The sequence below is a fragment of the Dermacentor albipictus genome, chromosome 8 (assembly GCF_038994185.2).
Source record: "Dermacentor albipictus isolate Rhodes 1998 colony chromosome 8, USDA_Dalb.pri_finalv2, whole genome shotgun sequence".
NCBI lineage: Eukaryota > Metazoa > Arthropoda > Arachnida > Ixodida > Ixodidae > Dermacentor > Dermacentor albipictus.
The window spans coordinates 3,780,604-3,805,290 of NC_091828.1; the positions used below are offsets into that span (position 1 = coordinate 3,780,604).

At 48.7% G+C, this 24,687-nt stretch overlaps 1 protein-coding gene across 4 annotated transcripts in view; it reads left to right on the forward strand.

The window, feature by feature from the left end:
* LOC135921169 (protein 5NUC-like) overlaps positions 1-24,687 on the forward strand; it is a 266,996-nt gene that overhangs the window by 113,912 nt on the left and 128,397 nt on the right. For all 4 annotated transcript variants that reach the window (XM_065455478.2, XM_065455477.2, XM_065455476.2 and 1 more), the window contains exon 3: positions 244-469. In XM_065455478.2, the coding sequence (XP_065311550.1) occupies positions 244-469 (226 nt within the window). The remainder of the gene's footprint in view (positions 1-243; positions 470-24,687) is intronic.

The following is a 24,687-nucleotide window of genomic DNA, read 5'->3' on the forward strand; positions in this document are numbered from 1 at the left end:
GGAAAAAGCTTTCTTATAAAATGAGCTCAGCGGCGGAGAGGTCTACGGGCAGCGGCAGTCGCAATGGCTGTGATCAGCACAAGAACAACGAACACAATTGGGCCTGTCGTGCAATGTGAGTCACAGATATATAATTTTCCAGCAAGAAGTATGGTGGGCAAAGCTTCCATCTCTCCATCGCTCACACTTGCATTTCATTGCGACTCAGCGTCTGTGCCTTTGAAAGCATTATTTGTTTTCCAGTGCCTAGGAAATCATGAGTTCGACGACGGACCGGAGGGACTGGCTCCATTTCTTCGGAAAATGAAAGAAGCTAAAATTAGGGTTCTGGGGACGAACCTTGACACATCTGCTGAGCCGAGCTTCCGGCATATCTCGCTGCCGAGGTCCACAGTGTACAATATCGAAGGACGCCAGGTTGCTTTTCTGGGTGTGGTTACAACGGAAACCATAACAATCGCCAAACCAGGTAAGCATCGCCTGTTCAGCATTATTATCCCGCACTAAGAAAGTGACTTCTGTGGAAATTCGCAACATCCAGGAAGATATGCAAACCAACTGCGTCCTCTTCCTCAAATACCTCGAATCTTTCTTTTGTCGCTCTTGATTTCTTTGAGCTGCGTATGAAATTTAGGTTTGCATTTCAATAAATGTTCGTTCGTCTTGTTGAGTTCATATCCAACATACTTGACTTTTCAAACTTGGATAATGCACCTTTAAAATTAAACCACTGAATAACGTATGTGTTCTTACAGGCCTGTATCTGTTATAGACGCCCGCGCAAGGACTACTTTGCAAAGGAAAGCAGTGACGCGAGTGCGTTGTTTACGTTTACTGGCTAACAACTGTTACAATGTTATCGCTACTCGCAGGATCCACCTTCACGTATCTGAAGTTTTTCAAGTGGTGTCACCTATTTTATAGCGAAAGAATCTTCTCTAATCAGATTGCGTGTGCGACATGAATAGTGGTCGACATTCTGGAACACACACGATCACCAGCGATTAAAATAGAGTATGCGGTGAGTCATGCAGTGCAGATGCACTGGACCCGCAGATTTTATTTAGACGATCGACAGCAGCCGTTTGCCAAAATGTTATTCAGTTGTGTTTGATTTCCCTTTCTCGGCAAACGTTCGTTTAATAAAGGGTTCAGTTTGCAACCGCTACTTTTTCTATTGTGGGGTTCTGGCCAAATAATTACTCTAATGTAAGCGTGTTACGTCCTGTGCTAATTTCTGGGTCAAGACTGCACTATAAAGGTGGTTTCGTAGATAATCTGATTATACGCCGCGTCCGACATGTTTGGGTGCTCGTACGCGCCTTTGGCTGAGTCCCACACCGACACATAAATGGGAACTCTAGTCCCAGAAAATGTTCAGCGTTCACTCTACGTCCTTCCTAAGCCTAGTGTTGTGCGACTTGTGAAAACTACGTGAAGCACAGTGGGAGAGCGCTTGTGAAAAGAACGGACGGCAGCTAAGGTGCGTTGTTGTTGTAGCTCTGAAAAAGAATGGCATTTCACATCAGCCCCGCTCGACGTCCAAACACTACACATAGCGTAACATAGAATACGCTATCAGTCTGTGTCTTTGAGAAAATTCTATTTTTTGGCGATGGGGGCAACCGTTTAAAGCACCTATGTATTGCACACGTTATAAATTCAATATTCGAATAAAATTAAAGTGTGTGGCTCCACTTGACAAGTGAACGATCTCATTATGAAGCACGCCATAGTAGTGGGCTCGAAAACACTTTCTGTCTCCGCGGCTTCTTTAACATGCACCCCGCGCGTGGGCCACGATCGTTTTTTGCTTTGGAATGCAGCCACGCTGTCGGCATTGAACACGTGACCTCGTGCTCGGCAGCGGAATGGCATATAGCCACTGGACGAATGTGGCAAGTACGTATAAAACAATTATACAACCTTATCGTCCAGATCATCGGCAGTCAGACTCTGTCAGCGAATGTAGCCCGTGTACAGTGCCAACCAAAAATTCCGCCAATATACCATTGCTACTTGGAAGCACGTCTTTGCTGACACAGCAACGCTACACGACGGGTATTAGTCGGGATCTGCAGTAAAGCAAGAAAATGCCCGCCAGCTTCTTTCTGCCAATGGAGCGTGTTACCATAAGCGCATGTCTAATAGAACCGTTTCAAAGGCTGATTGGCTCCTGAATATGCGCCCTGAAAGGGCAAAGTATATGGCCGCCATGAAGCTGTGTAGCTGTGATTTGCATTCTTCTATGTTGCTGCACTAAAGCACGGCGCTCTGAATGGACTAGTCGACTGCGTTCTGATCACTTGATTTCGACTAGTCGAATGTACCGTTGGCGCGCATTAAAGTTGGTTTACGTGTTTGGATCTCGCCCCCACCGTAATACGGCCGTCGTGGCCACTTCGTGCTCCCCATCATCCGAAATTTATTCAGCGACTGCACTTCTATTCAATCTGAATGGTTACAATAATTTTCAAGAATATTCTCCCCATTTAAAACGGCCCATTTAAACGCTCGAATTGCGAGGCCGGTGACATCTTGTTCCGGGCACGTCCCGGCTACACCGATGCCGCTAAAGCTGAGCAGCATTGCACTGCTGCGAGAAAGAGAGTCGATGAGGCGTAGCACGGCCATATGCTGGCGCCCCCTTTGATTAACATTGTCCGCCTGCCTTGAGCGAGGCAGTAATCTTGCGATGGCGTACGGTTTATTTCATTAACCTCACCCTCACATAAAGTTACAGTGACGTGTCACTTCGTGAACGCGGGCGACACACAAGCTTATGGGTGCTATAGCGCAGACGACGCACTCGGCCCTTGGTGCGCCTACACTGTCCGCATCGCAGATCGTATTCAAGACGGGGCTCACGCGGCCGCGCCATACTCAACAGCCCTCGCAGTAGAAAACCCCGTTCTAAGCATTCTCGTACTATATAATTTACCTAGCATGGTGCCATAGAGCATGGACAAACATGAACACTTCACACTGAATGACTGCATACACGCGCTGTCAGAAATGCTGGCTGGAGGAAGTGAGCGAAGTGACCTCTGTGCTGTCTATCAAGGCAAACTGATCGCTGAGAACACAGTGCACTAAAAGGCACGAGTCGTTGGGCCACTTATACCGTGCCCCCAAAGCAGATCGCTTTCAAGACAAAGATCGCGCAACCACGCAGTGCGACAGTAGGATGCCGCCACTGGCATCCAAGGTAGTACCGTTCAGTTCAGCATGGTAGCACGGTGACAAGGGGAGTGTTGGAAAGGAAAAAAGAAACTGAAAAGCTGTTGGGAGCATGAACATACGAGTAGCGATCGCCGAATGACCGAAAGCATCCCTAGAGAACAGGCAGGCAAATAGGGTGTAGTTATCGCAGGATGAAGCAACCACAAAACGAGAAAGATACCGAGAGAAAAACATCTATAGTTCAAACACTCATGCAAGCAAACATGAAAGATGAAAGTCAACATTGGTTGTCTGAAATAAGGGAGGAATACAATGCCGCAACTAGAATATTTGAAAACCACGTCAACATATGAGGCCGGAACTCTGGAACAATAGAACAACACATCCTAGAAAAAGATGGAAACAAATGTGAAGAGTACACTGTATTAAATTACATCCAAAAAATAACAGCCGATTATATCGAAAGCAATGACGAGGCTGTATTTGAGGAAAAAAACGAGCACGAAAGAGAACCAGATGGAAAAGGAGCTGGTGCTGGCAAATTTCATCTGGAGGAAAGCCGAAGAGAAAATTCTGAAGCCCACAGCCACAGGGCTAGAGGAGGTTCCCGTTAGGCTGATTAATGAACTAGGTCTAAAAATTAAGGAAGCTATGGTGAAAGCACAAGCAAATAGGTAAAAAAAGATAGACGAATAACAGACAGTTCGCAGGAATGTAGAATGAATTTATTTTATAAAGGTAGGGGGTAGAAAGATAGAATTCACTCATATAGATTGTTGACCATAACTTCCGAAATATACAGGTTAGCAATGCAGGGAAATAAATTAAATTCGCAGGCATGGGCAGAGAATAATAGCATTATGGAAGAACTTCAAAATAGTTTCATAGTAGGTAGGTGTCTGCATGATAACGTATTTGTCGCTACTCAGTGCATTGAAATATCCAGAGTAGAATGGAGACCGTTATATGTGGCCTTTTTAGGCATTGCAGGAGCGTATGACAACATAGACATCAATATTTTGTGGAATATCCTGTAAGGGGAAGGCTTGCGTGACGATTGTACACAGATTTGAAGACAGATTTACCTAGAAAATAGCGTTTGCGTTGAATGGAAAGGGATGAGGACCAAGGAGAAAGTTGATATCAACAAGGCACTGAGGCAGGTGTGCCCTTTATTCCCACAGCTTTTTATAAGGCACAGGGTGGCACATTGTGAAAGGGAACATGAGCGCATGGCCCGTGCTCTGCGGAGGCTGCTTGAAGCGCCAGCAAGTGGCAGCAAGGAGAAGCGCGTCCGCTTGTGGCGGCACCTGTTGGCGGATAGAATAACCAGGCATGGCCGATAGGCAAGCACCTGCTAGAAATAGCTGGAACGCCTTCCCCCCCCCCTTCTCCCGCCCCTCGCATAACTGTTGCGCAAGGAGCGGGGCCTGCAGTGCAATGTCTGCTGCTAACAAATCACGTTGGCTACGCAAGCGCCTACGAAGACAAAAAAAAAGGAATATTGGAGCTTTCTTTATCAGACGAAATATTGTCACCTCGTAGTGGTGGTAAAGCAGTCAGCGACACTGTGAATGATGGCACTAGCGTTTTATTTGGCGAACCTGTGCCCTCAAAAGCAAGTTACGGTCAATGAACGATAATAGAGGCAAATAGAGTCGGCGATCATCGAAGGTCTGATGTGCCGGTCAAGTTTGTCGGCTTTTATAAATGAGCCAGCGAAGGTCCCCCCGTAATCGCTGGTATCCGCGTGTCTTCCTGAAAGTACTACACAAACGGTGTCGCGCACACACATAAATCAGATTACACAAGCTTCGGTGACAACCACACAGCAGAAAGAACCATCTATAATATTCTAGAAACGTCCGGTATATGCGGGCGCCACCCCGCTGACCGACATATGTTAGACGATGAAAAGCGGTCACCCGAAAAAATAAACATGTGCACGTGTCAATGTCCCCCTCTAAATCAGCAGCATCCCGATGCTACAACCCTAACAGGGGAGCAATAAAACAACAAAACGACACTTATTAAACGGCAAAAAAATATAGTAAGAAAAAATGAAGTCCAAAGTTCACCTATGCACCTATGTTCACCTATGTTCGTTGGCGCTGGTGGAACAGCTTAGGTCGCACGACATGCACTACTTCCGGTCGTGAGCGGCGGCGCTGTGATAGCGAAATGCCGTCTGGAACGACAGTCGGGAGCGCCAACGCGTCGGATGATCTTGTAGGATCAGAAATAAAGGCGTCAAAGCTTCTTCCCGAGTTTTCGTAGACGCAGAGGGGTCCAAACGCAAACAGTGTCACCGGGCTGGTACTCGACGTAACGTCGTTGAAAGTTGTACTTTCGACTGTCGGTCCTCTTCGGTTTCTTGATCTGCAGGCGGGCGAGCTGTCGGGCTTCTTCGGCGCGCTGGAGATAGGTGGCGACGTCAAGATTCTCTTCGTCGGTGACGTGCGGCAGCATTGCGTCGAGTGTCGTATTTGTGTTCCCGCGGAAAATAGCTTGAACGGCGTGATCTTTGTTGTTTCTTGCACCACTGTATTGGAAGCGAATAATACGTACGGCAGGACGGCATCACATGTTTTGTGCTCGCCCTCAAAAGCAAGTTACACTCAAAGCACATCGATAGCGGCGAACATAGTTGGCATTTTGTTGAAGGCCTCACCAGCTGGTCAAGCACGTCGGCCTTTTTACATGAGCCATCGAAGGTTCGAGTGATTGCTGGTGCCCGCGTGTCTTCCAAAAAGTTGTACACAATTCACGTCACACACGCAATCAGATTACACAAGCTTCGGTAGCAACAGACAGCAGAAAGAACCATCGCTAATATTCGAGAAACTTCCGATACATGCGGGCGCCTCCCCGCTGGCCAATAACATTTGTTAGGCACTGAAAATCCGTAACCCGGAAAAAATAAATATGTACACGTGTCAATTTCAATGACACGTGTGAATGACACATGCGTAAGACCACCTTCAGTTTTACTTTCACAGCTGCAAGTTGCTTTTCACTTTGATCGTGCGTGAGTTCTTCACGCTGTCTATATATCCACTTTCTGAATATTGGTTCCAAGAACCTCGGCTTCTTGTTTTGTTTGCAGTCACTTTCTTGCATTGCTGTTATTTATTGATGATGGGTGTTCTTGCTCGTTTTCTTTTATTTTCGTTCTTTATTGTAGATTGTTGTAATGGCTATGCCATGAGCTTCCCCTGTTTTATCTTTGTTTTCGCTTGTGCAGGAAGCAAGTGGGCGCATCTCGTGTAACAGTGAAGCAGAACGATTGTATGCATTTCCCGGTGGCGCATGTGAATAGATTGCCTATGTATGGGCTTGCTGTCCCTTTATGGAATGAATTGTTGGTAGTGTGCGCTCAGTCGTGTCTCTCTTGCAGCCCTTATTCATTTATATTATCGCGTATACCCTGCTGGAGTATACAAGCTGAATGAAGATACACGCGCTTGCACTTTACGAAGACGTAAGCGGCCACGTGCGATGCCGAGACGAACCTCGTTCTCTTCTTCTTCAGTCCCTTGCTGCGCCACATCATGTGACGTTACCCCCTCTTAAAAAAAATAGGAAGAAGGAAAATACACATAGACTTGACCTTAGAGTGCCGAGGTAGTCTAAGACGAACACCTAGGCTATACTCGCAATCACTGTGGTGTGCGATATAGTCACAAAGCACTGATGGACGAGCAACAACAAAAACTAACCGAAGCGGCTGAAAACATCGAATATCAGGGGCGTTAGTATGGTTTCAACCGCACAACGTGCATAATCTCAGATTGCGGTTGTCGACGTCGGGGAGGCTGGCTTCCTTCAGGAAGGACTTCGTAATTCACGTCACTAATTCGCTGCAACACTCTGTAAGGTCCGAAGTAGCGACTCAGAAGCTTCTCGGCTAGTCCTTTTCGGCGCATGGAAGCCCAGACCTAAACTTGATCAACTCGACATGTCGATGGCAAAGATTGTAACGGTGCGCATATCGATGCTCTGTTGTTGCTTTACGTGCACTCGGGCAAGCTGACGGGCTTCTTTCGCGCGTTGCACGAAGAGTTCGGCATCTTGGGCGAGGTCGAGATGACCGGTGCTGTCGCATGGCAGCATTGCTTCTAACATAGTCTGCACTTCACGGCCGTAATCGAGGTAAAACGGCGTGAAGCGTGTTGTTTCTTGCGTAGCAGTATTATAGGCAAACGTTACATAAGGGAGTATCTCGTCCCACGTCTTGTGCTGTACGTCTGCGTATATAGACAGCATGTCAGTCATCGTTTCGTTCAGTCGTTCGGTCAAGCCGTTTGTCTGCGGATGATAGGCAGTTGTCCTTCGATTGTCGTGCAGCTGAGTTTAAAAACGTCGACAATGAGCTGTGCTGTAAAGGCTTTGCCTCGGTCTGTTATGACGTGCGATGGGGTACCATGCCGTAGGACGATGCTCTGTATGAAAATGAAAAACTGGGCAACCTCAGAAGCTGTGCGTCGAAGCAGCGCCTTTGTCTCAGCATACCACGTTAAATAGTCCATGGCGACGATTATACACCTGTTGCCAGAAGATGACAGTGGAAATGGGCCCAGAACATATATGCCGACCTGGTCGAAATGTTTGCCAGGTGGGTCAATCGGATTCAGCAATCCCGCAGGCTTCGCAGCTGGCGACTTTCGGCGCTGGCATTCACAGCAGGCTTGGACGTAGCGCTTAACACACTTGGCAAGTTTCAGCCAGTAGTAGGATTTGCGAACTCTATCAAGCGTTCGCGTAAGACCCGAATGGCCAGACGGAAGTTCATGACATCCGAACAAAACTTCGGCACAGAGTTTTGTTCGCCTAGAACGGCACGGCTGGAACGACCAAAAGGTAGGTCTTGTCGGTGGCAGCGGAGTTCGTCTTGTACAAGACGCCATGTCATAAACAAAAAGACGGCAATCCTCGAGCAATATGCCGGGGTATTGATGGGTTTTGTCCTTCCAAATGTTCGAATATAGGCCATAGTGCGTCGTCTGCGCGCTGCCATGTGGACAAATCAGTACCGCTTACGGCCCCAAGGAAAGCGCCGTCATCCTCAATGTCGTGGTCGGTAGTGTCGATAAGGGCGCGCGAGATTCCGTCAGCGTCTTCGTGTAGGCGCCCGACTTTAACACGATGGTCACGTCGCACTCCTGCAAACGCAGATTCCAGCGTGCCAGTCGTCCAGAAGGGTCCCGGAGATTTGCAAGCCAGCATAGCGAGTGATGATCAGTTACAACTTTGTATGGGCGGAGGTAAAGGTAAGGTCGAAATCTGGCCAGTGCCCATATGACGGCAAGACACTCTCCGTGGTGGTGTAGTTGGTCTCTGCACGCGATAGTGTTCGACTTGCGTAGGCGATCACTCTTTCAATACCTTCCTGCCGTTGTACGTGCACCGCACCAAGGCCAACGTTACTGGCGTCTGTATGAACTTCCGTGTCCTCCTCCACGTCAACGTGGGCCAAAACTGGTGCTGACACCAGACGCTGTCGAAGCTCGGTGAATGCAGTCTCGTGCTCTGAGGACCAGACGAACGATACATCGTCCCTCGCGAGGCGAGTCAGCGGCTCCGCCATCTTCGAAAAATTTTCGATGAGACGCCGGTAGTATGCACAACGGCCCAGGAAGCGTCGGACACGTTTCTTGTCGGTCGGTGTTGGAAACGAGGCTGCAGCGGCAGTTTTCGCGTGATAGGGGCGAACGCTTTCCGCGCTGACCACGTGTCCAAGAAGCAACAGCTCCTTGTAGACGAAACAACGCTTCTGAGGCTTAAGGGTGAGGTTAGCCGATCGGATGGCTTCGAGAACTCTACGCAGTCGTTTCAGGTGGTCGTCAAATGTCGTCGAAAAAACAACCACGTCGTCGAGGTAGACGAGGCAGCTTTGCCACTTCAGACCTCCGAGAACGGTGTCCACCATTCGCTGGAAAGTGGCTGGTGCCAAACAGAGGCCGAAAGGAAGTACTCTGAATTCGTAAAGGTCATCTGGAGTGACGAAAGCAGTTTTTCGAGGTATTGTTCATAGACCTCAATTTGCCAGTAACCGCTCTTTAGATCGAGAGACCAAAAATACTTAGCTAGCTACAACCTGTCTAAAAAGTCATCGATACGCGGCAGTGGGTAAACGTCCTTCTTGGTAACATCGTTTAGGCGTCGATAATTAATCAACACAGAAACGAAGCGTCCCGTCTTTTCTCTTGACTATGATGACCGGGTAAGACCACGGATTGTGCGAAGGCTGAATGACACCATCAACTAGCATCTCCTTGACTTGGGCGTGGATTGCCTCAAGTTCTTTCGGCGAGACATGATAAGGCTGTTGTTTGATGGGACGTGCGTCGGCGGATGTCGTTATTCGGTGCTTCATGATTGGCGTTTGGCCCATCTTAGTAGCCCGAGCGAAGCACGCGCAGAATTCGTTGAAGAGTTGCTGCAGTGCGCTCTTTTGGTCGTCCGTAAGCTCGGAGTTCACATAGATGTCTCTGAACGAACCGTCGTCTGTGTCCACTTCAGACGCAAAGCTCTCGACGATGTCCGTTGATGGTTTAGCGTAGGTGATGACAGTGCCACGAAAAATGTGCAGATGCTCAAAAGTAAAATTGGTAACAAGGACCGTTGTCTGGCTATCACGAAGTTCCACAAGGCTTCGCGCTACACAATACCTTGCACCAGAAACATAGAAATGTTACCTTCTACAATGGCTCCTAAGTCTTGTAGCTCGTCAGACTTGACAGGAGCCATAACACTCGCACGCGGTGGTGTCGCGATGCTCTCGTCCGAAACGCGAAGTGCGGGTCTGTGTCCAATGGCGTCGGTCTGTGTTGCCCTTTGTGTCGAGAAAGTGATGCAGCGCTCGAGGAGGTCAATAATGGCGCCATATTCCTGGAGAAAGTTCATCCCAAGAATTAAATCGCGGGAACACTCGCGTAGACCCAGACAAGTGGCGGGAAAAGCAGCACCGCGAATTTCTAGTCTGGCCGTGCATAGGCCAAGCGGTGTGACGACGTGGCCACCTGCCGTACGAACTGGTGCACCGTTCCAGGGCAACGTAACTTTTTTTCAGAACGCTCCCCAGTTTTCCACTAAGAATAGAGTAATCTGCACCGGTATCTACAAGTGCACTCATTTTTCTGCCGTCGATCAACACAGCTTTCTCCAGTGAAATCTTGTTCGCGGAAACTGGTTCTGGCGTCATCGTGTTTTCGTTGTTCTGCGGTCAGCACGATACGAGGTCTTGAGCGCGTCGAGTATCAGCGGCCCCGCCTCGGAAGGTCGCTGACGTCAGTTTTCCCGGCGTGGACTTGGGCATCGCCCTTGCGTCGTCCTCGAGGTGGTATCGCGAGCAGGGAAATATCGGCGTGGTGAGGGTGAGCGTGACTGCCACTACGATGGGCTCGGCCTGCGCTACTGTGCAAGGAATTCTGCGATGTCGGGTGGCGAGGTGAATCGATAGAAAAACACCGCAGTCCGAGTCGTCGGTAGGGGCACTCCCGATACACATGACCAGCTTCGTCGCAGTGGTAGCACAGCGGTCGTCAATCGGGTGCTCGTCAAACCTCTGATTTCCTTGCGGGTGTTCGGCAATCGTCGAAGTACGGCAGCGGAGCTGTCGGAGAAGTTTGCGCCGATTGCAACGCGACTGGCGGCGCCTCATAAGTAGGTGCGAAAGCTTGGATGGGGCTCAGTAATGTTTGTGCGTAAGTCTTGCGCCGGGATTCAATTGGTAGAGCTGGTGCTTCACTGCTGGGAAGAGATGCCTGCAGTGCCTGCTGTACTTCGTTGCGTACGACGCTGGCGAGGGAGCTGACTGGAGGTGGCGACGTACCGTGGTGCTTCTGCCGCTCGTCGCGAACCACTGAGCGAATCAGCTCGCAAAGTAAGGCGATGTCGCACCCGAAGCCTACCGGCGTATCCGGAGTGCAGGCGGAATTAACTTGTCGGTTGTATAAGTTCGACCGTTGCTGAAGGGTCTTCTCTATCGCGGTGGCTTCGGTGAGGAACTCCGCAACAGTCTTGGGCGTATTTCGAACAAGACTGCCAAAGAGCTGCTCCTTTACGCCTTTCATCAGATAACGCACCTTCTTCTCTTCCGACATGCTCGGATGGGCACGCTGAAAGAGACGCGTCATGTCCTCCGCGTACATCGTGAGGCTCTCGTTGCGCTTTTGAACGCGTGACTGAAGGGCTCGCACCGTTTTTTGCCGGCTATCTAGGCTGGAGTAAGTCTCCAGTAGCTTGCGCTGGAACTCAGGCAAGGATGACAGGGCACTTTCGTGGTTCATAAACCACATGCGAGCACCATCCTGGACGCTGAAGTAGACGTTCCTGAGTTTGGCGTTCTTGTCCCACTCGCTAAACGCAGCCACGCACTCGAACTCCGCCAGCCAGTCTTCCACGTCTTCAAATGTGCCGCCATGAAAAGCCGTCGGCACTTGGTGGTTTAGCAGTGTTAGGTAAGTCGGTGTCACCCGTTCCGTAGAAGTCGCAGTGGTCGCAGTCATCACTTTTTCTTGGAGGTTTCCAAATCCTGGGGTGAGGCCTCGGATTCGCCGGCTTGTGCGGTGAACTGGAGTCAACTCCAACTTGGGGGCGAGGTTCTTGCTGCCCAGTGGGGTCTCCTGCATAAGTTGAGCGTGCCCAGCACCTCCACCAAATTGTTGCGTATACCCTGCTGGAGTATAGAAGCTGAATGAAGATACAGGCGGTTGCACTTTACGAAAGCGTAAGCGGCGACGCGCAATGCCGAGACGAACGTCGTTCTCCTCTTCTTCAGTCCCTTGCTGCGCCGCACCACGTGGCAATATTACGCCGTGCGTTAAATGGTCAATGTGACGCAACAATTCTACAAAGGCGTACTTGTGCATGTATTCAAATTCCAAGCGCAATTGCCTCTTCTGTTGCTGCATGACAAAGAATCTTACGTGCATAAAAAGCCTATATTTTAAACCACTTGATGAAAAATTGTTCACACGGCATTTATTTTTCAGTTCAGTTCTGAGTTTATTGTTGCACAAAAATAAGGTTACATAATTGTATTATACATCTTACAAGCAGACGTCACAGAGCCAACAGACGACAGAGGGGACCTCCAGTTACTAATAGCTAGAAAACAAAAATACATGCACAACTACATAAGAATATAACAATAAATAGCGTATTGTTTATGTCACAAGTGAGCGCTGGTACACAATGAACAGATTTTATTGATGCAAAATAAAAATGAAAAACAGCACTCGGTGCGATACTTAGAGTACAATACTTTATAGAGGTTAGATCCGAATATGTAAGAATCAGTTGTCCTTTATATGAGATTTATAGCCGCAGTAATGTTGATGAAAACTTGGTAGCAAGTTTGCCAAAATTACTTCAGGGTTTTTGTAAAAAGCAGCATTTGTTAGAATCGAATCGGCTGAACAGGGAATGAAGAAACCAGCTGTTAGTACATAAAAAATCGAGGCATTGCGCAAACAGACTTATATAAGGTAATCCAAAGGAATGTTTATATCGGTTTTGGACAGATAAAGTACGGTGAGAACTCAGCAAAGAAGATTCATATGACGTGTAGCTGCAGTGTGATAATGTGAATTGCCTGGTTTTGGCTATCTTGCAATGTGAATAAATGTGTGGAATACGTCTTTTCCTATGACGATGTGCAATCGTTAATGTACATCCGTGACAAAAAGTACACGCAACATGGGAGCGCGTGCACAATGGAATTGTTACGCCATCTTCTGGCGCTGTGCCCGCTGTCGAGACTCGCGCAGGGGTGACAGCGGTCATGTGCATCTCATCATACCTACCCGCGTGTCATGTTTCCTTTCCTATACTCGCGGGAAACTTTTCTTGGCTATGAAGCGAAAGCTAGGGGCGCGGAGTTTCTGCATATTACTATAATCGTACGCAATGTAGTCCGGGAGCGCTCGGTACCGGTTTCGGTTTCGCCAACCTCGCACAACCTCTTTACTTTAGTCAAGGCAGATACAATTAACTCTGCGTGAATCAATGTTGTCTGTCGAAACCTCAGCAGTCATGGAGGCAGTACGGAATCAGCGTGTAGACGAGCCGTATGTAAAAATACTGAAAGATATCTATAGCGGCTCCACAGCCACCATAGTCCTCCATAAAGCAAGCAACAAAATCCCAATAAAGAAAGGCGTCAGGCAGGGAGATACGATCTCTCCAATGCTATTCACAGCGTGTTTACAGGAGGTATTCAGAGACCTGGATTAGGAAGAATTGGGGATAAAAGTTAATGGAGAGTACCTTTGTAACTTGCGATTCGCAGATGATATTGCCTTGCTTAGTAACTCAGGGGACCAATTGCAATGCATGCTCACTGACCTGGAGAGGCAAAGCAGAATAGTGGGTCTAAAAATTAATCTGCAGAAAACTAAAGTAATGTTTAACAGTCTCGGAAGACAACAGCAATTTACAATAGGCAGCGAGGCACTGGAAGACGTAAGGGAATACACCTACTTGGGGCAGGTAGTGACTGCGGATCTGGATCATGAGACGGAAATAATTAGGAGAATAAGAATGGGCTGGGGTGCGTTTCGCAGGCATTCTCAGATCATGAACAGCAGGTTGCCATTATCCCTCAAGAGAAAAGTATATAACAGCTGTGTCTTACCAGTACTCACCTACGGGGCAGAAACCTGGAGGCTTACGAAAAGAGTTCTACTCAAATTGAGGACGACGCAACGAGCTATGGAAAGAAGAGTGATAGGTGTAACGTTAAGGGATAAGAAAAGAGCAGATTGGGTCAGGGAACGAACGCGAGTTAATGACATCTTAGTTGAAATCAAGAAAAAGAAATGGGCATGGGCAGGGCATGTAATGAGGAGGGAAGATAACCGATGGTCATTAACGGTTACGGACTGGATCCCAAGGGAAGGGAAGCGTAGCAGGGGGCGGCAGGAAGTTAGGTGGGCGGATGAGATTAAGAAGTTTGCAGAGACGGCGTGGCCACAATTAGTACATGACCGGGGTTGTTGGAGAAATATGGGAGAGGCCTTTGCCCTGCAGTGGGCGTAACCAGGCTGATGATGATGATGAATCAATGTTTATTCGCATACCATGCTCTGACCAGTGAACATCGCTGCCTGCCTCGGAGCTCCGAAGCAGCCGTATGGCGTTGATTAGAAATTGAATGCGCAACCGACGCTGGCGTCGGTAGAGCCGGCGCAGCAGTCAGCTCACTGACTCGTTTGTTCAGGCTGTTAAAGGTAACACCACGTGCATGGCCGTGCTTCTCAGACCACCAAGCGGGCGCCGGGAGAAGTTCTGTGGCGCCAGAGGCGGAGACCGCTGCTCGTTGTCTGCAACGGTTCCTCCCACTACGCCGCACGCGCTCTGGTACAAAATCTGTAGCCATGGTGATCGAAAGGAAGGAGATCTTCATCTGAGCATCATCTGCGGCCCGGGTACTGGGCTTCTTCGTTTTTACGATATAATAAATCTGAAGCATAGATTTACAGATATGCCTTGTTTTTCGTGTCATTTTCTACTTCCTTAGCGAGCCAATTCTAAAATTGACCCTTTGTGACAAAAGGGACGTTTTAGAAGTAAAAGGCGCAGTTAAAATTTTAGGTGTACAGAATGCGTGCGTGCTTTGATAACTGATTTAGAATACTATCTGTTGACGCACCGTTGCTACAGGGTTTGTGTAGGCCAAAGCGCGCGCGTAATCTTGGTTTCGCTGCTTGCGGCGAAGCGTGAGCAACCGTAGGAGACGACGCGCAGCTCCCTCCGCCTCTGGCACTGATTGCGCTGCGCCGCCATACTTCGCGCGGCGCCCGTCGTGGCGCTCCGCGAAGCGCGGCCACGCGCTCTGTGTTACCTCTAACAGTGGCCGCACCTGCTCATGCCGATTGTTGCGATTCCCATGTGGGTTCACTTGGTCTCGGCGCAGACGCTGGAGAAACTTTGTTTGTGTGCTTCTACAGTCTTTTCTTGATAAAGTTCGCCGCCAGCCTCTCAGAGGAGTTGACTAGCGGTACAGCAAGCGACAAAAACTCACAAGAAGACACAGGCGGCATTTTGCGTTGGATGAATGTGCAAAACGTGCGACAGTCTCGGGTGTGCGAAAACTCGAAATAGCAACCTAAAAAGTCAATAAAATACCAATAGCTGACTGGTGAATGTTAGGTATAATTTCCAATAAGGTGGTGTAAAAAACAAAAAAAGTATTGTTTTCTCTTTGTAAAGGCACTCAGGTTTTCCTTGAGTGCCATTGCTATATTCACGAATGACAGAGAACTTTGTTTTAAGTCAAGATGGGCTAAAACGCATGTTAAAAAATTAAAAAACGACTTATTTCAGTTTTAATACCAAGGTTGGCATTTAATTTATTCAAAAAGCAAACAGAAGGGAGGGGTTAGCAAAATGCACAGCAAATATTATATCTTCGAAAAAATTGTAATACCCATTGCAAATCGAGTGGAACATTTTCAAATACGAATAAAAAAGAAATGCATACAGAAGGAAATCTTTCCGAATATGAGCTATTTCTGTCAACAGATAGCAAGCTTATTGGTATGGGGCCAAACTCTGCAACAGGTGAGATTCCCTCTCTGCAGCTGGAAAGGCAACCTCGACTGTACTAACATACTCTCAGCCCGCGCACAACACGTAAATTTTCCATTTCACTGCTCTAAGGAGTTTATTTTGGTTTGGATGAATGACACCTGCATCTCGACGTCAGCCAACACTTTGTTTTTTGACCTCAAGCTCCTTCACAGAAGCGGTGGCTGACCTCCTTTTCCGTTCATTCGTCAATACGTCTGTCTTTTGTGTTCTCGTCCTTCTTCGGCAGCACGTTTGCCCCACATACAATTTGAAGCATCCTCTTGGTCTGTTGTAGAGTCCACGTCCAATTTTTCGGACTCCCTAGGGGCCGCGAAAATGTTCGAGAAAGCGGGCAGTCCGAAAAAAAACGAATGCATGTCTTTCACAGCCCTTCAGGGCTGAAATCACCACAGTAACGTCTCAAAATGCTCCGAGGGCCTGCCAATACACTTATTATGCATATCGATGCTCGTACTGTGATAGGAGACGGCATGTGCACGCATGCATACTTAAGGAATACATACTCTATCCCATGACAATTGCCCCCTCACACGCTTTTTCAGCTTCCCCGCAATACATAGCGCATGCTTCAACATTTAACACAGCCCTATAGACGAGAAAACCATGGCCAGGCGGCGCTACTGCACCTCTCCTGACAGCGCCCCAATGTGGAAACGCCAAGCAGCGCAGTCGTGTCGTGGCGTAGTCTCCGCTTTATTTACGTTGTGCCGTCCGCGCTTGCCTACGCTGCTCGTTCTCATGGCGCGCCGTTTTCGACGGCGGCAGATCGCCTGCTTGCGCAACAGCGATGCAAAAAGTTCCGTGCGGTTTTAAGAAGGTTGCCGACGCCGACAGCTTTTTTTCGTGGCGGCAACCTCACGATAGGGGAGCGTCTGCTTCGGAACGTGTACGGCGTTGAACAAATTGTGGACGGTGATGTGAGAGTGAAAGCCAAGTGGGTGTCACAGGTGTCTGACAAGATCGTAGACGACGTCGAGTTAGAGGTACGCACCATGTTCAGAAATTTAGCCACTTTTAGTTCAATTACAACATAAGTCACACTGGCAGCAGGAACTTCTGTTGTCATACTACTCGATCACTGCAGATCCATTGGGCTGCTTCTTGACGGTTCCGTCACTTCATAAAGGCATGTTCTGGAGTCTGTTTCACACGTGTCTTGCTGCTGCTCAAGAGCTGCGTCGCTGCAGTATGAGAGCACATGTCCCGGTGGTGCTGACTGCTGAGAAGACTGTTGTGATTGCCATTGGTCTGTTTGGCACCGCTTCCATCTGCATCGCATATAAACGAAACAGTATGTGTGCCTATTTGTTGTGGGGATTAAATTACTCCCAATAATACGTTTGCAAAGGTAACGTTCCTGTGATTGTGTGCATATATTATTCTACAAGAGTGGTACCACTGCAAGTTATGATACTTGCACACTTAGATACTTAGAAAGCATGGGCAAACAACAAACATAACGCGCACGTCTCGAGCGGCTGATTTCCGATCTGCCGCTTCCCGGCGCACGCGACTACCGCGGCTGGCATTAAATACGGTCTGCTACCACATAAAGGTAGCGCGCGGCCCCTTTTGTTACCTGCACAACTAGTAATTTAAGTTGCAGCGTTTGGAAAAGGGAAATAATTCTCGTGAGCTGGTCCATGCCGAACGCGAGGGAAGGCACAGTGCAATAAAATAAATTCGGGGGTTCTAAGTGCCAAAACCATGCCAAAACCACGAAATCATTATGAGGCCCGCTGTAATGGGGAGTCTCAGGAATAATTTTAACCTCTGGGGGTTCTTTAACGTGGACGAAAATCAAAGCACATGGTAACAAGGGTGTTCTTGCATTTTGCCCCTTTCGAAATGCGGCCGCCGTGGCTGGGAATCGAGCAGGCGTCGTAGAGCTTAGCGGCGCAACACGCATGCATTTACCGCTAACAAACGGCGGATGCCACCACAATTCATCAACGCGACACGACTAAACAAACGGCCATGCACTAAAAACAGGCATATGACTATTCCGCTTTCAAGAAATTACACGCGAATGCGAAAGTGAGACTTACTTGAATCGGCCGCGCACTGCAGTTATCCATGCTTGTCGTCTGTCCTTCTCGTACCACTTCCCAGGAAATCTGTAGAACTTCACGGGCGGCGTAGGACCTTTCGTGTTTTCGAGGCTGCTGTGGCGATCGACAACACATCAGTATTGCGTGCCACCTTTCCTGGCTGATGAGGTCGCACTCGGCATCGCAAAAACCATGCGCACGAGCGCTCCCGCCGTACAGAACACGGGCGCGCGCTAGCGCAGCGACGACCCTCGAAACTTCCATCGGTCCGCTAGGGGAGCATTCGGCGCTGGTGCCGCGCGGGCAAACTTTAGGTTGCCTCGTCTATTGAGAGGAAGTTGACTTTCTGGAACCGGCATTATGAAACGCGTCATGCTTTGCGAGCTTCCAAGCGAACCACGAGTATTACAAAGGCGGAGCCGGTGCCATTGCTGACAGTAGTGAATTGATTTATTGAAAAATACGGCACCGAAAGGCAGGAAGCCTAATAGCGAACGTCGAATCAGGAAGGTCAAGCGTTGCCGGGGGGTGGCTATGGCTGCAAGAGCATTTGCGTGGGAGACTGCCAGTTCGAGAGGCAACATAATCAAAATGGCGGCGGTGGTGGCTTTGAATAATGCCGTTTCGGATCTGCGATCACGGAAAAAAGTCAGGGAAATTGGACGGGGAAGCGTTCCTGCGTGCAAAATTTCAGAAATTCTTATACAATGAATCCATGCGGTATGTGACGGTGCCACGAAGTCATCCGAATTATCGGGCATATCGCAGAAATAGGGCGTTGACTGGACACTGAAAACTCCTCTAACTGACGACAAGGCGTCAAAGCCGATTCCTTACGATTCCTTTCTATTATTCGGGGGAGAAGTAGCGCGACTTTTCTTGCCTTTCAATAAGATTCCTGCTAATTTTCTTAATAGAAGCCGAAATTCCCTGAATTCTCGCTGATTATATGGAGACTATTCAAAATCTTTGAGAATAACGAGTTTCACCGTTTTCCCGGTTAGTAGATACCCTGTGAGTTCACATGAGGACGCGTCAGCCCACTCGTCTCATTGCACCAAAGCCTCCGCTTTTAATCCCGTTGTATTCACTATGCTACTAGACTAGGCAATCTGATTAGTGTATCTTGGCCAGAAACAATCTTGAATCGGTCACAATATCCCTCCTATATTGTCGCACCGTTCCACCTCCACCTTCGTCCCCGCATATGGCGCAAGCACGTAGCAGTCTGGGAATACGAGGTCGATGCTGCCTCCATGGTAGCCTTCGACGTTGGTCCCTTTAACCAATTTGTTCAGCTTATCAGAGTCAAGTTCCGGTAGAGTTCGCGATAATCGTCTCGAAGTGAGCTGCTTTGTTTGCACGTCACAGTCTTCGTTGGGACTCGGCGTCGTTTGGGTGGAAGTTGATGAAAGGACAGCCTCGTTGAACATGTCTAAATAAGATTCATCGCCACATTTATGTAACCGACTCCACCGCCACCGGGAGGTACGATCCAAGGGTGACCAGCTAGACCGAAACGTCGGTGTTCAGTCACGACCTGGCGGATTGTTCTACATTGATGACTTACCAAACAGTGCAGCTCGAAGTACCAGCCTTCGCGTCGTTGTGGCGTTTTCCTTGGGAATATACAAGCACACAGACACTCTGGTCAGCGTGCCCGAGCGACACGACCACCAAACGCTATGATCCCTGTATCGCTTTGAAATGTTCTACTCTCTCTCTCTCTCTCTCTTGTCATTGTCAGCTCTCGGCAAGACTGAAATTCGTTGCCTATTTCAATAACATCGATATTGAAACGTACAGAACACGTTTAAAAAAAGACATCCGGAGTTGCTTAAAATCTCTTGCTCAGGCCACCTGTATTCTCATTTTGGCTTTCCTTCCTATACGGGACCTCGAAGTCACATTCCTGCAAGCAGTCTCCCGCTTCTAACATTTTCTTCAGCCAAGCAACAGGACCATGGTGGCTCTCGATCGTGACTTTCGCGCATCCTAGCTTTTGAATGACCTATATTGTTATGATGGGGTGCGTTTATTTAACGATGATGAAAAGGGGCAAAGACAAGCCCACTTCGTTCTCCTCTTCCTTTGTTCATCGTTTAGCTTTATCGTAACACTCCTCCCTTCAGAGACGAAGCCCGCTGGGCAAGTAACTATTACGTCCACTCGGAGTCACGGGGATGACAGTGTTTGAGGCGGGTGACGCGAACAAGCTGCATCTTTTTCGACCGGTAGCCATTAGAAACGAGTCGATCAATCAAATTGGTCACATCACTTAGGCGATCGGTGATGGCGAAAGGCCAGGTGTAACGAGCCAGAAACTTGTTGCAGACACCACGCTTGCGAAGTGGTGTCCAAAGCAATGCTATGTCCCCTTGGTCAAACGACACATTCTTATGGCATGAATCGCAGCTGATCTTGGAGCGGTCCTGTGATGCCAACGTACGGAGCTGAGCTATGCGGCGTGCTTCTTCAGCGCGGCAGAGAGTCTGGGCAACAGGAGTGTCCGCATGAGGAGAAAAAGTTAAAATGGTCTCAAGGAAGGTGCAGGGTGGTCTGACATAAAGAAGACAGAAAAGACTGTAGTCGGTAGTTTCATACTTTACAGTTTTGTAGGCGTATGTGATAAAAGGCAAGATATCCCAATTTTCGTGCCCGGAATCGACGTACATCGAAAGCATGTTAGTCAAAGTTCTGTTTGTGCGCTCGACGAGCTCATTTGTCTGCGGGTGATACGGGGTCGCATGGCGACACTGGCAAGCATTGAGACACAACAGCTCTTCGACTACGTCGGCCATGAACTGGCGACTACGATCGCTCAAAATAACAGGAGGGGTTCCATGACACAGTATATCAGAGGACTGGAGGAAGCTCGAAACATCAAGAGCCGTGGCCATTGGCATCGCTGCAGTTTCAGCATAACGCGTCGGATGGTCGACGCAGACTATGATCCTACAGTAGTCGTTTGTTGAGCGCGGGAATGGACCGAGAAGGTCCACCCAACCATTTCAAAAGGAGATGATGGTGGCGCCGCAGGGTGAAGGAGTCCGACCGGAGCAGTATTAGGACGCTTGAATTACTGGCACTTGTCGCAACCGGCCACATACATTTCTAAATCTCGTCACATGCCAGTCCAGTAGAATCGGCCCTGAATGTAGTGGTATGTTCTGGTGTATCCTAGGTGACCAGCGGTCGAGTCGTCGTGCATTGCACAGGGCGCGTGGGTTCTAAAATGCTTAGAGACCACAAAGAGGAAGCGGGCGCTATCAGCCACTATGTTCTTCTTGTAGAGCAGGCCATCTTGGATGACAAAGCCATCTTTACCTGTTGGTTAGGCAGCTGAGACGAAGAGGGCATCCAGGCTGCGGTCGCCACGCTGCTCTTCCTGAAAAGTGGCCAGGTCGGGAAAAATAATGTCGTCGATGGCGGCCAGATTGTCGGCGTCACATGCATTTGTTAGTAGAGGGAGCCTTGAAAGACATTTTGCGTCCACATGATGTCGGCCACTCGTGTAACGGACTGCAAAGTCAAATTCCTGCAAACGTAGAGCCCAACGAGCAAGGCGGCCAGACGGGTCACGGTGGCCAACCAACCAACACGGTGAATGGTGAACAGTAACGATCATGAAGCGCGCCCGTAGAGATAAGGGCGGAACTTCAGGCCTGCAAAGACGACAGCGAGACACTCTTGCTCAGTGCCGGTGTAATTCTGTTCGGCCTTGCTGAACGAACGGCTGGTATAGGCAATAGCATGCTCGGCAGCGCCAAAACGCTGGACGAAGACGGTGCCGAGGCCTCTTCTACTCGCGTCGGTGTCCAATTCTGTTGAGGCAGAGGGGTCAAAGTGGGAAAGTATGGTTCCGGAAGAGAGTAGAAACTTCAGTTGAGGCAACGAGGAATCACCATCTGCTGTCCAGGTGAAAGGGTTATCCTTGCGCAGTAATGAAGTCAGAGGGTAAGCAGTATCGGCAAAGTTGGGCACAAAACATCGGAATGATTGAATGAAAAACTTTATTTTCACGAAGGAGGTATCCCAGTGAAGGTGCAGCCCTCAGTCCAGGGCCCCTGTGGTATTTTCCATCTTGCTAGCGTATGGATAAGCTTGACCTGTTTTTAAAGCTTCGAGCGCAGCATCCCACTCCTCCGGTATTGGTGTTTTGTGTACTGGCGCTATATTTGGTTTTTGGCGGGCCCATGTAACGCGGTAATGGGTTGCGTGTACTCCACATAGCGGGCATTTATTGTCATATGCTGCCGGATAGACTTTGCTGAGCAGACTCAGACCTGAGTATGTATTAGTCTGCAGTTGTCTCCAGGCAACTGACTGCTCTTTACTAAGGTCTTTATGTAGAGGGGGGTAGATCCTCCTTATGGCTCTTTCGTTTTGTAAAATAGCTCCATAGTGCCTCCTGACCGTGTCTGGTTCCCCGTCGTGATGGACCTCCGGTTGGCCTATGTTCGCGTGTCGGCGTCGGCACGCTGCATCCCTGTCACAGTTTCATGGCCTGGTGTGGACGTAATAAAGCATCTCGAAAAGGTAATGTTTCTCGTCTTGAGTATGCGGATGGCCATAGTGCATGGATATGCGTCCACTGTTATACCTTCTGCACGATTCTGGCGAGTACGTAAGTATTGCTGTAGTGGCCTCTTCGCCCTGGTGGGTGATGGCGAGTGCGATTGCCACTTCCCCAGCCTCGAGGATGTTGTTGCTTTTGATCGAAGCGCAATTGAATTGTCTAAGCTGGTGATCAACAGTGCTGACTATCCCCCGGAGTGTTCTTTGTATGTGGTTGCGTGGACGTATAGCACTTCTTTTCTCCCCGCGAAATATCTTTTGTGTGCTTCTGATCCTGCCTTTCTTCTGGCCTTGTGTATTTCAGGGTGCATGCTTCTTGGTATCGGACTGATCTCAGTGATCTGTCGAAGCTCTTGAAGTATGCTTTCCGTGCTGTCAATTTCTCTCTAAGCATCCCTCATACCCAGTATTTTCAGCGTGTTCCGGCCCGTTGGGGTCAGCATGAGTCTCATCTTCTGCGCGAGAAGGTGAGCTTCGATGCAGTTTTGCACTGTGTCGCCTTATGCCCAATTTAAGGAATTTCTCCGTTGTCGACCGGTGTTGACCGGCTGCCCGAGAGCACATTTGTAAGCGTTTATAGGGATTGCCTCTAATTGTTTTTTTTCCTGCTCGAGCGGTGTTTGTTAGGGGACACTGTATACAATCATACTGACAACGAAGGCCTGTACGTATTAGCCTACATGTGTCCTCTTGCTTCATACCTCGTCGTCTGTTTGAAAATTTTGCGATCATGCTCGTGATCTCCGCTGTAGTATTTGCGAGCTGTCTGATTGTATGATTCACACGACAGTTGCTCTGTATCCACATTCCAAGGATCTTAACTTGGGATACCACCGGAATCTTCGTCCCCCCTACGAAGATGTCTATGGAGTTTTGCACATTATATCCTCTTCTGTAGACTCTGAGCACCTCCGATTTCTTCGGGGACCATGCAGGTCCGCAGTGTTCAGTGTATGCGTGGACTCCTGCACGCTGCAGAAGGTGTTCATTTCTCCTAAGGATCCCTTTGCCACCAGCCTATTAGGTCGTCGGTGTATATGGCATGCAAGAGTCTTTCAGTTTTTTCGAGCTTCCGTGCTAAGCTGATGACAACAATGCCAGAAAGCATAGGGGATATCACAGAGCCTTGTGGTGTTCCTTTTTGGGCGTGTTGAAGGTGTCAGTCCTGATGCTGCCTATACCAATGGTGGCGGTTCTGTCACTGAGGAAAACTTTGACGTAATTGTGCATTCTGTGCCCGGAACCAGTGCTGCCGAGACCCTCCAGCACAACCCTATTACTTACATTATCGAAGGGCGCCTTAAGATTGAGTGCAAGCAAGATATTTTCTCCGTATTTTGGGATGGCAGTAAGTACCTCCTCCTTAATCTGCAGGAGGATGTCTCACGTTGAAAGGCATTTTCTGAATCAAAACATAGTCTGTGGCATGAGGTCGTTATCGTCCAGGTCGGTTTCCAACTTCTGACGCACAATTCTCTGGTATGCTTTTCCGAAGCAGGACTATAGCGAAATGGTTCACAGGTTTTCCAGGGAGGGAGTCCTTCCGCACTTCGGAATTATTACAATTTCCGCATGGCTCCAGTCATCCAAGATAGTCCCCCGTTCCCAATGTTAATTTTAGAATTCTCTAAACCGTTTGATGGAGTTTTCGTTCAGGTTCCATATTGCAAAAACCAGCGTCTTCCAGTCCCCTCCAGTGTAAAACAAGCGCGTTTTTTGGCACTGGGTCCCACTGGTAACCCTGGCACTCGATGGCGCTCCATGGGACACCAGTGAGAACGCTGGATAAGAGCTGTTTCACACTGGAAGAGACGCTGGTTACACTGCCATGACGCTGGTTCACACTGAAACTGTGCTGGTTGTGTTTGTGCCACGCTGGTTCCAATACGCAAAGACGACCGCTGCTGAATAATAAGTGCTTTATACAATTTCATCAATTGATACTAGTCTCTTGTCGTAAATAACGCTATATCTTGGGGGCGTAAAACTATTTCTTGTCGCAGCTTGGAATAAAGGTGCGTGAGTTGCCCTGTTTATGTACGCACATATTCACACTGAAGATCACTTTCGTTTTTTGCATTTTTCCTTTTGAGTGGTCGGATAGCCAAATTCCTTAATGAAACCACGCAAACGCAGAGGACGCCACGTTTTTTAGGAGTTCGCATATAACTCATGAGTGGGAGTTGTCGCCGTTGTCACTGTGTTGTGGACTGGTCATGAAATTCTGAAGTCGTTCAGATGCGCTCGAACGGACTCTGAGTTCGAAGCCTACCGTTGA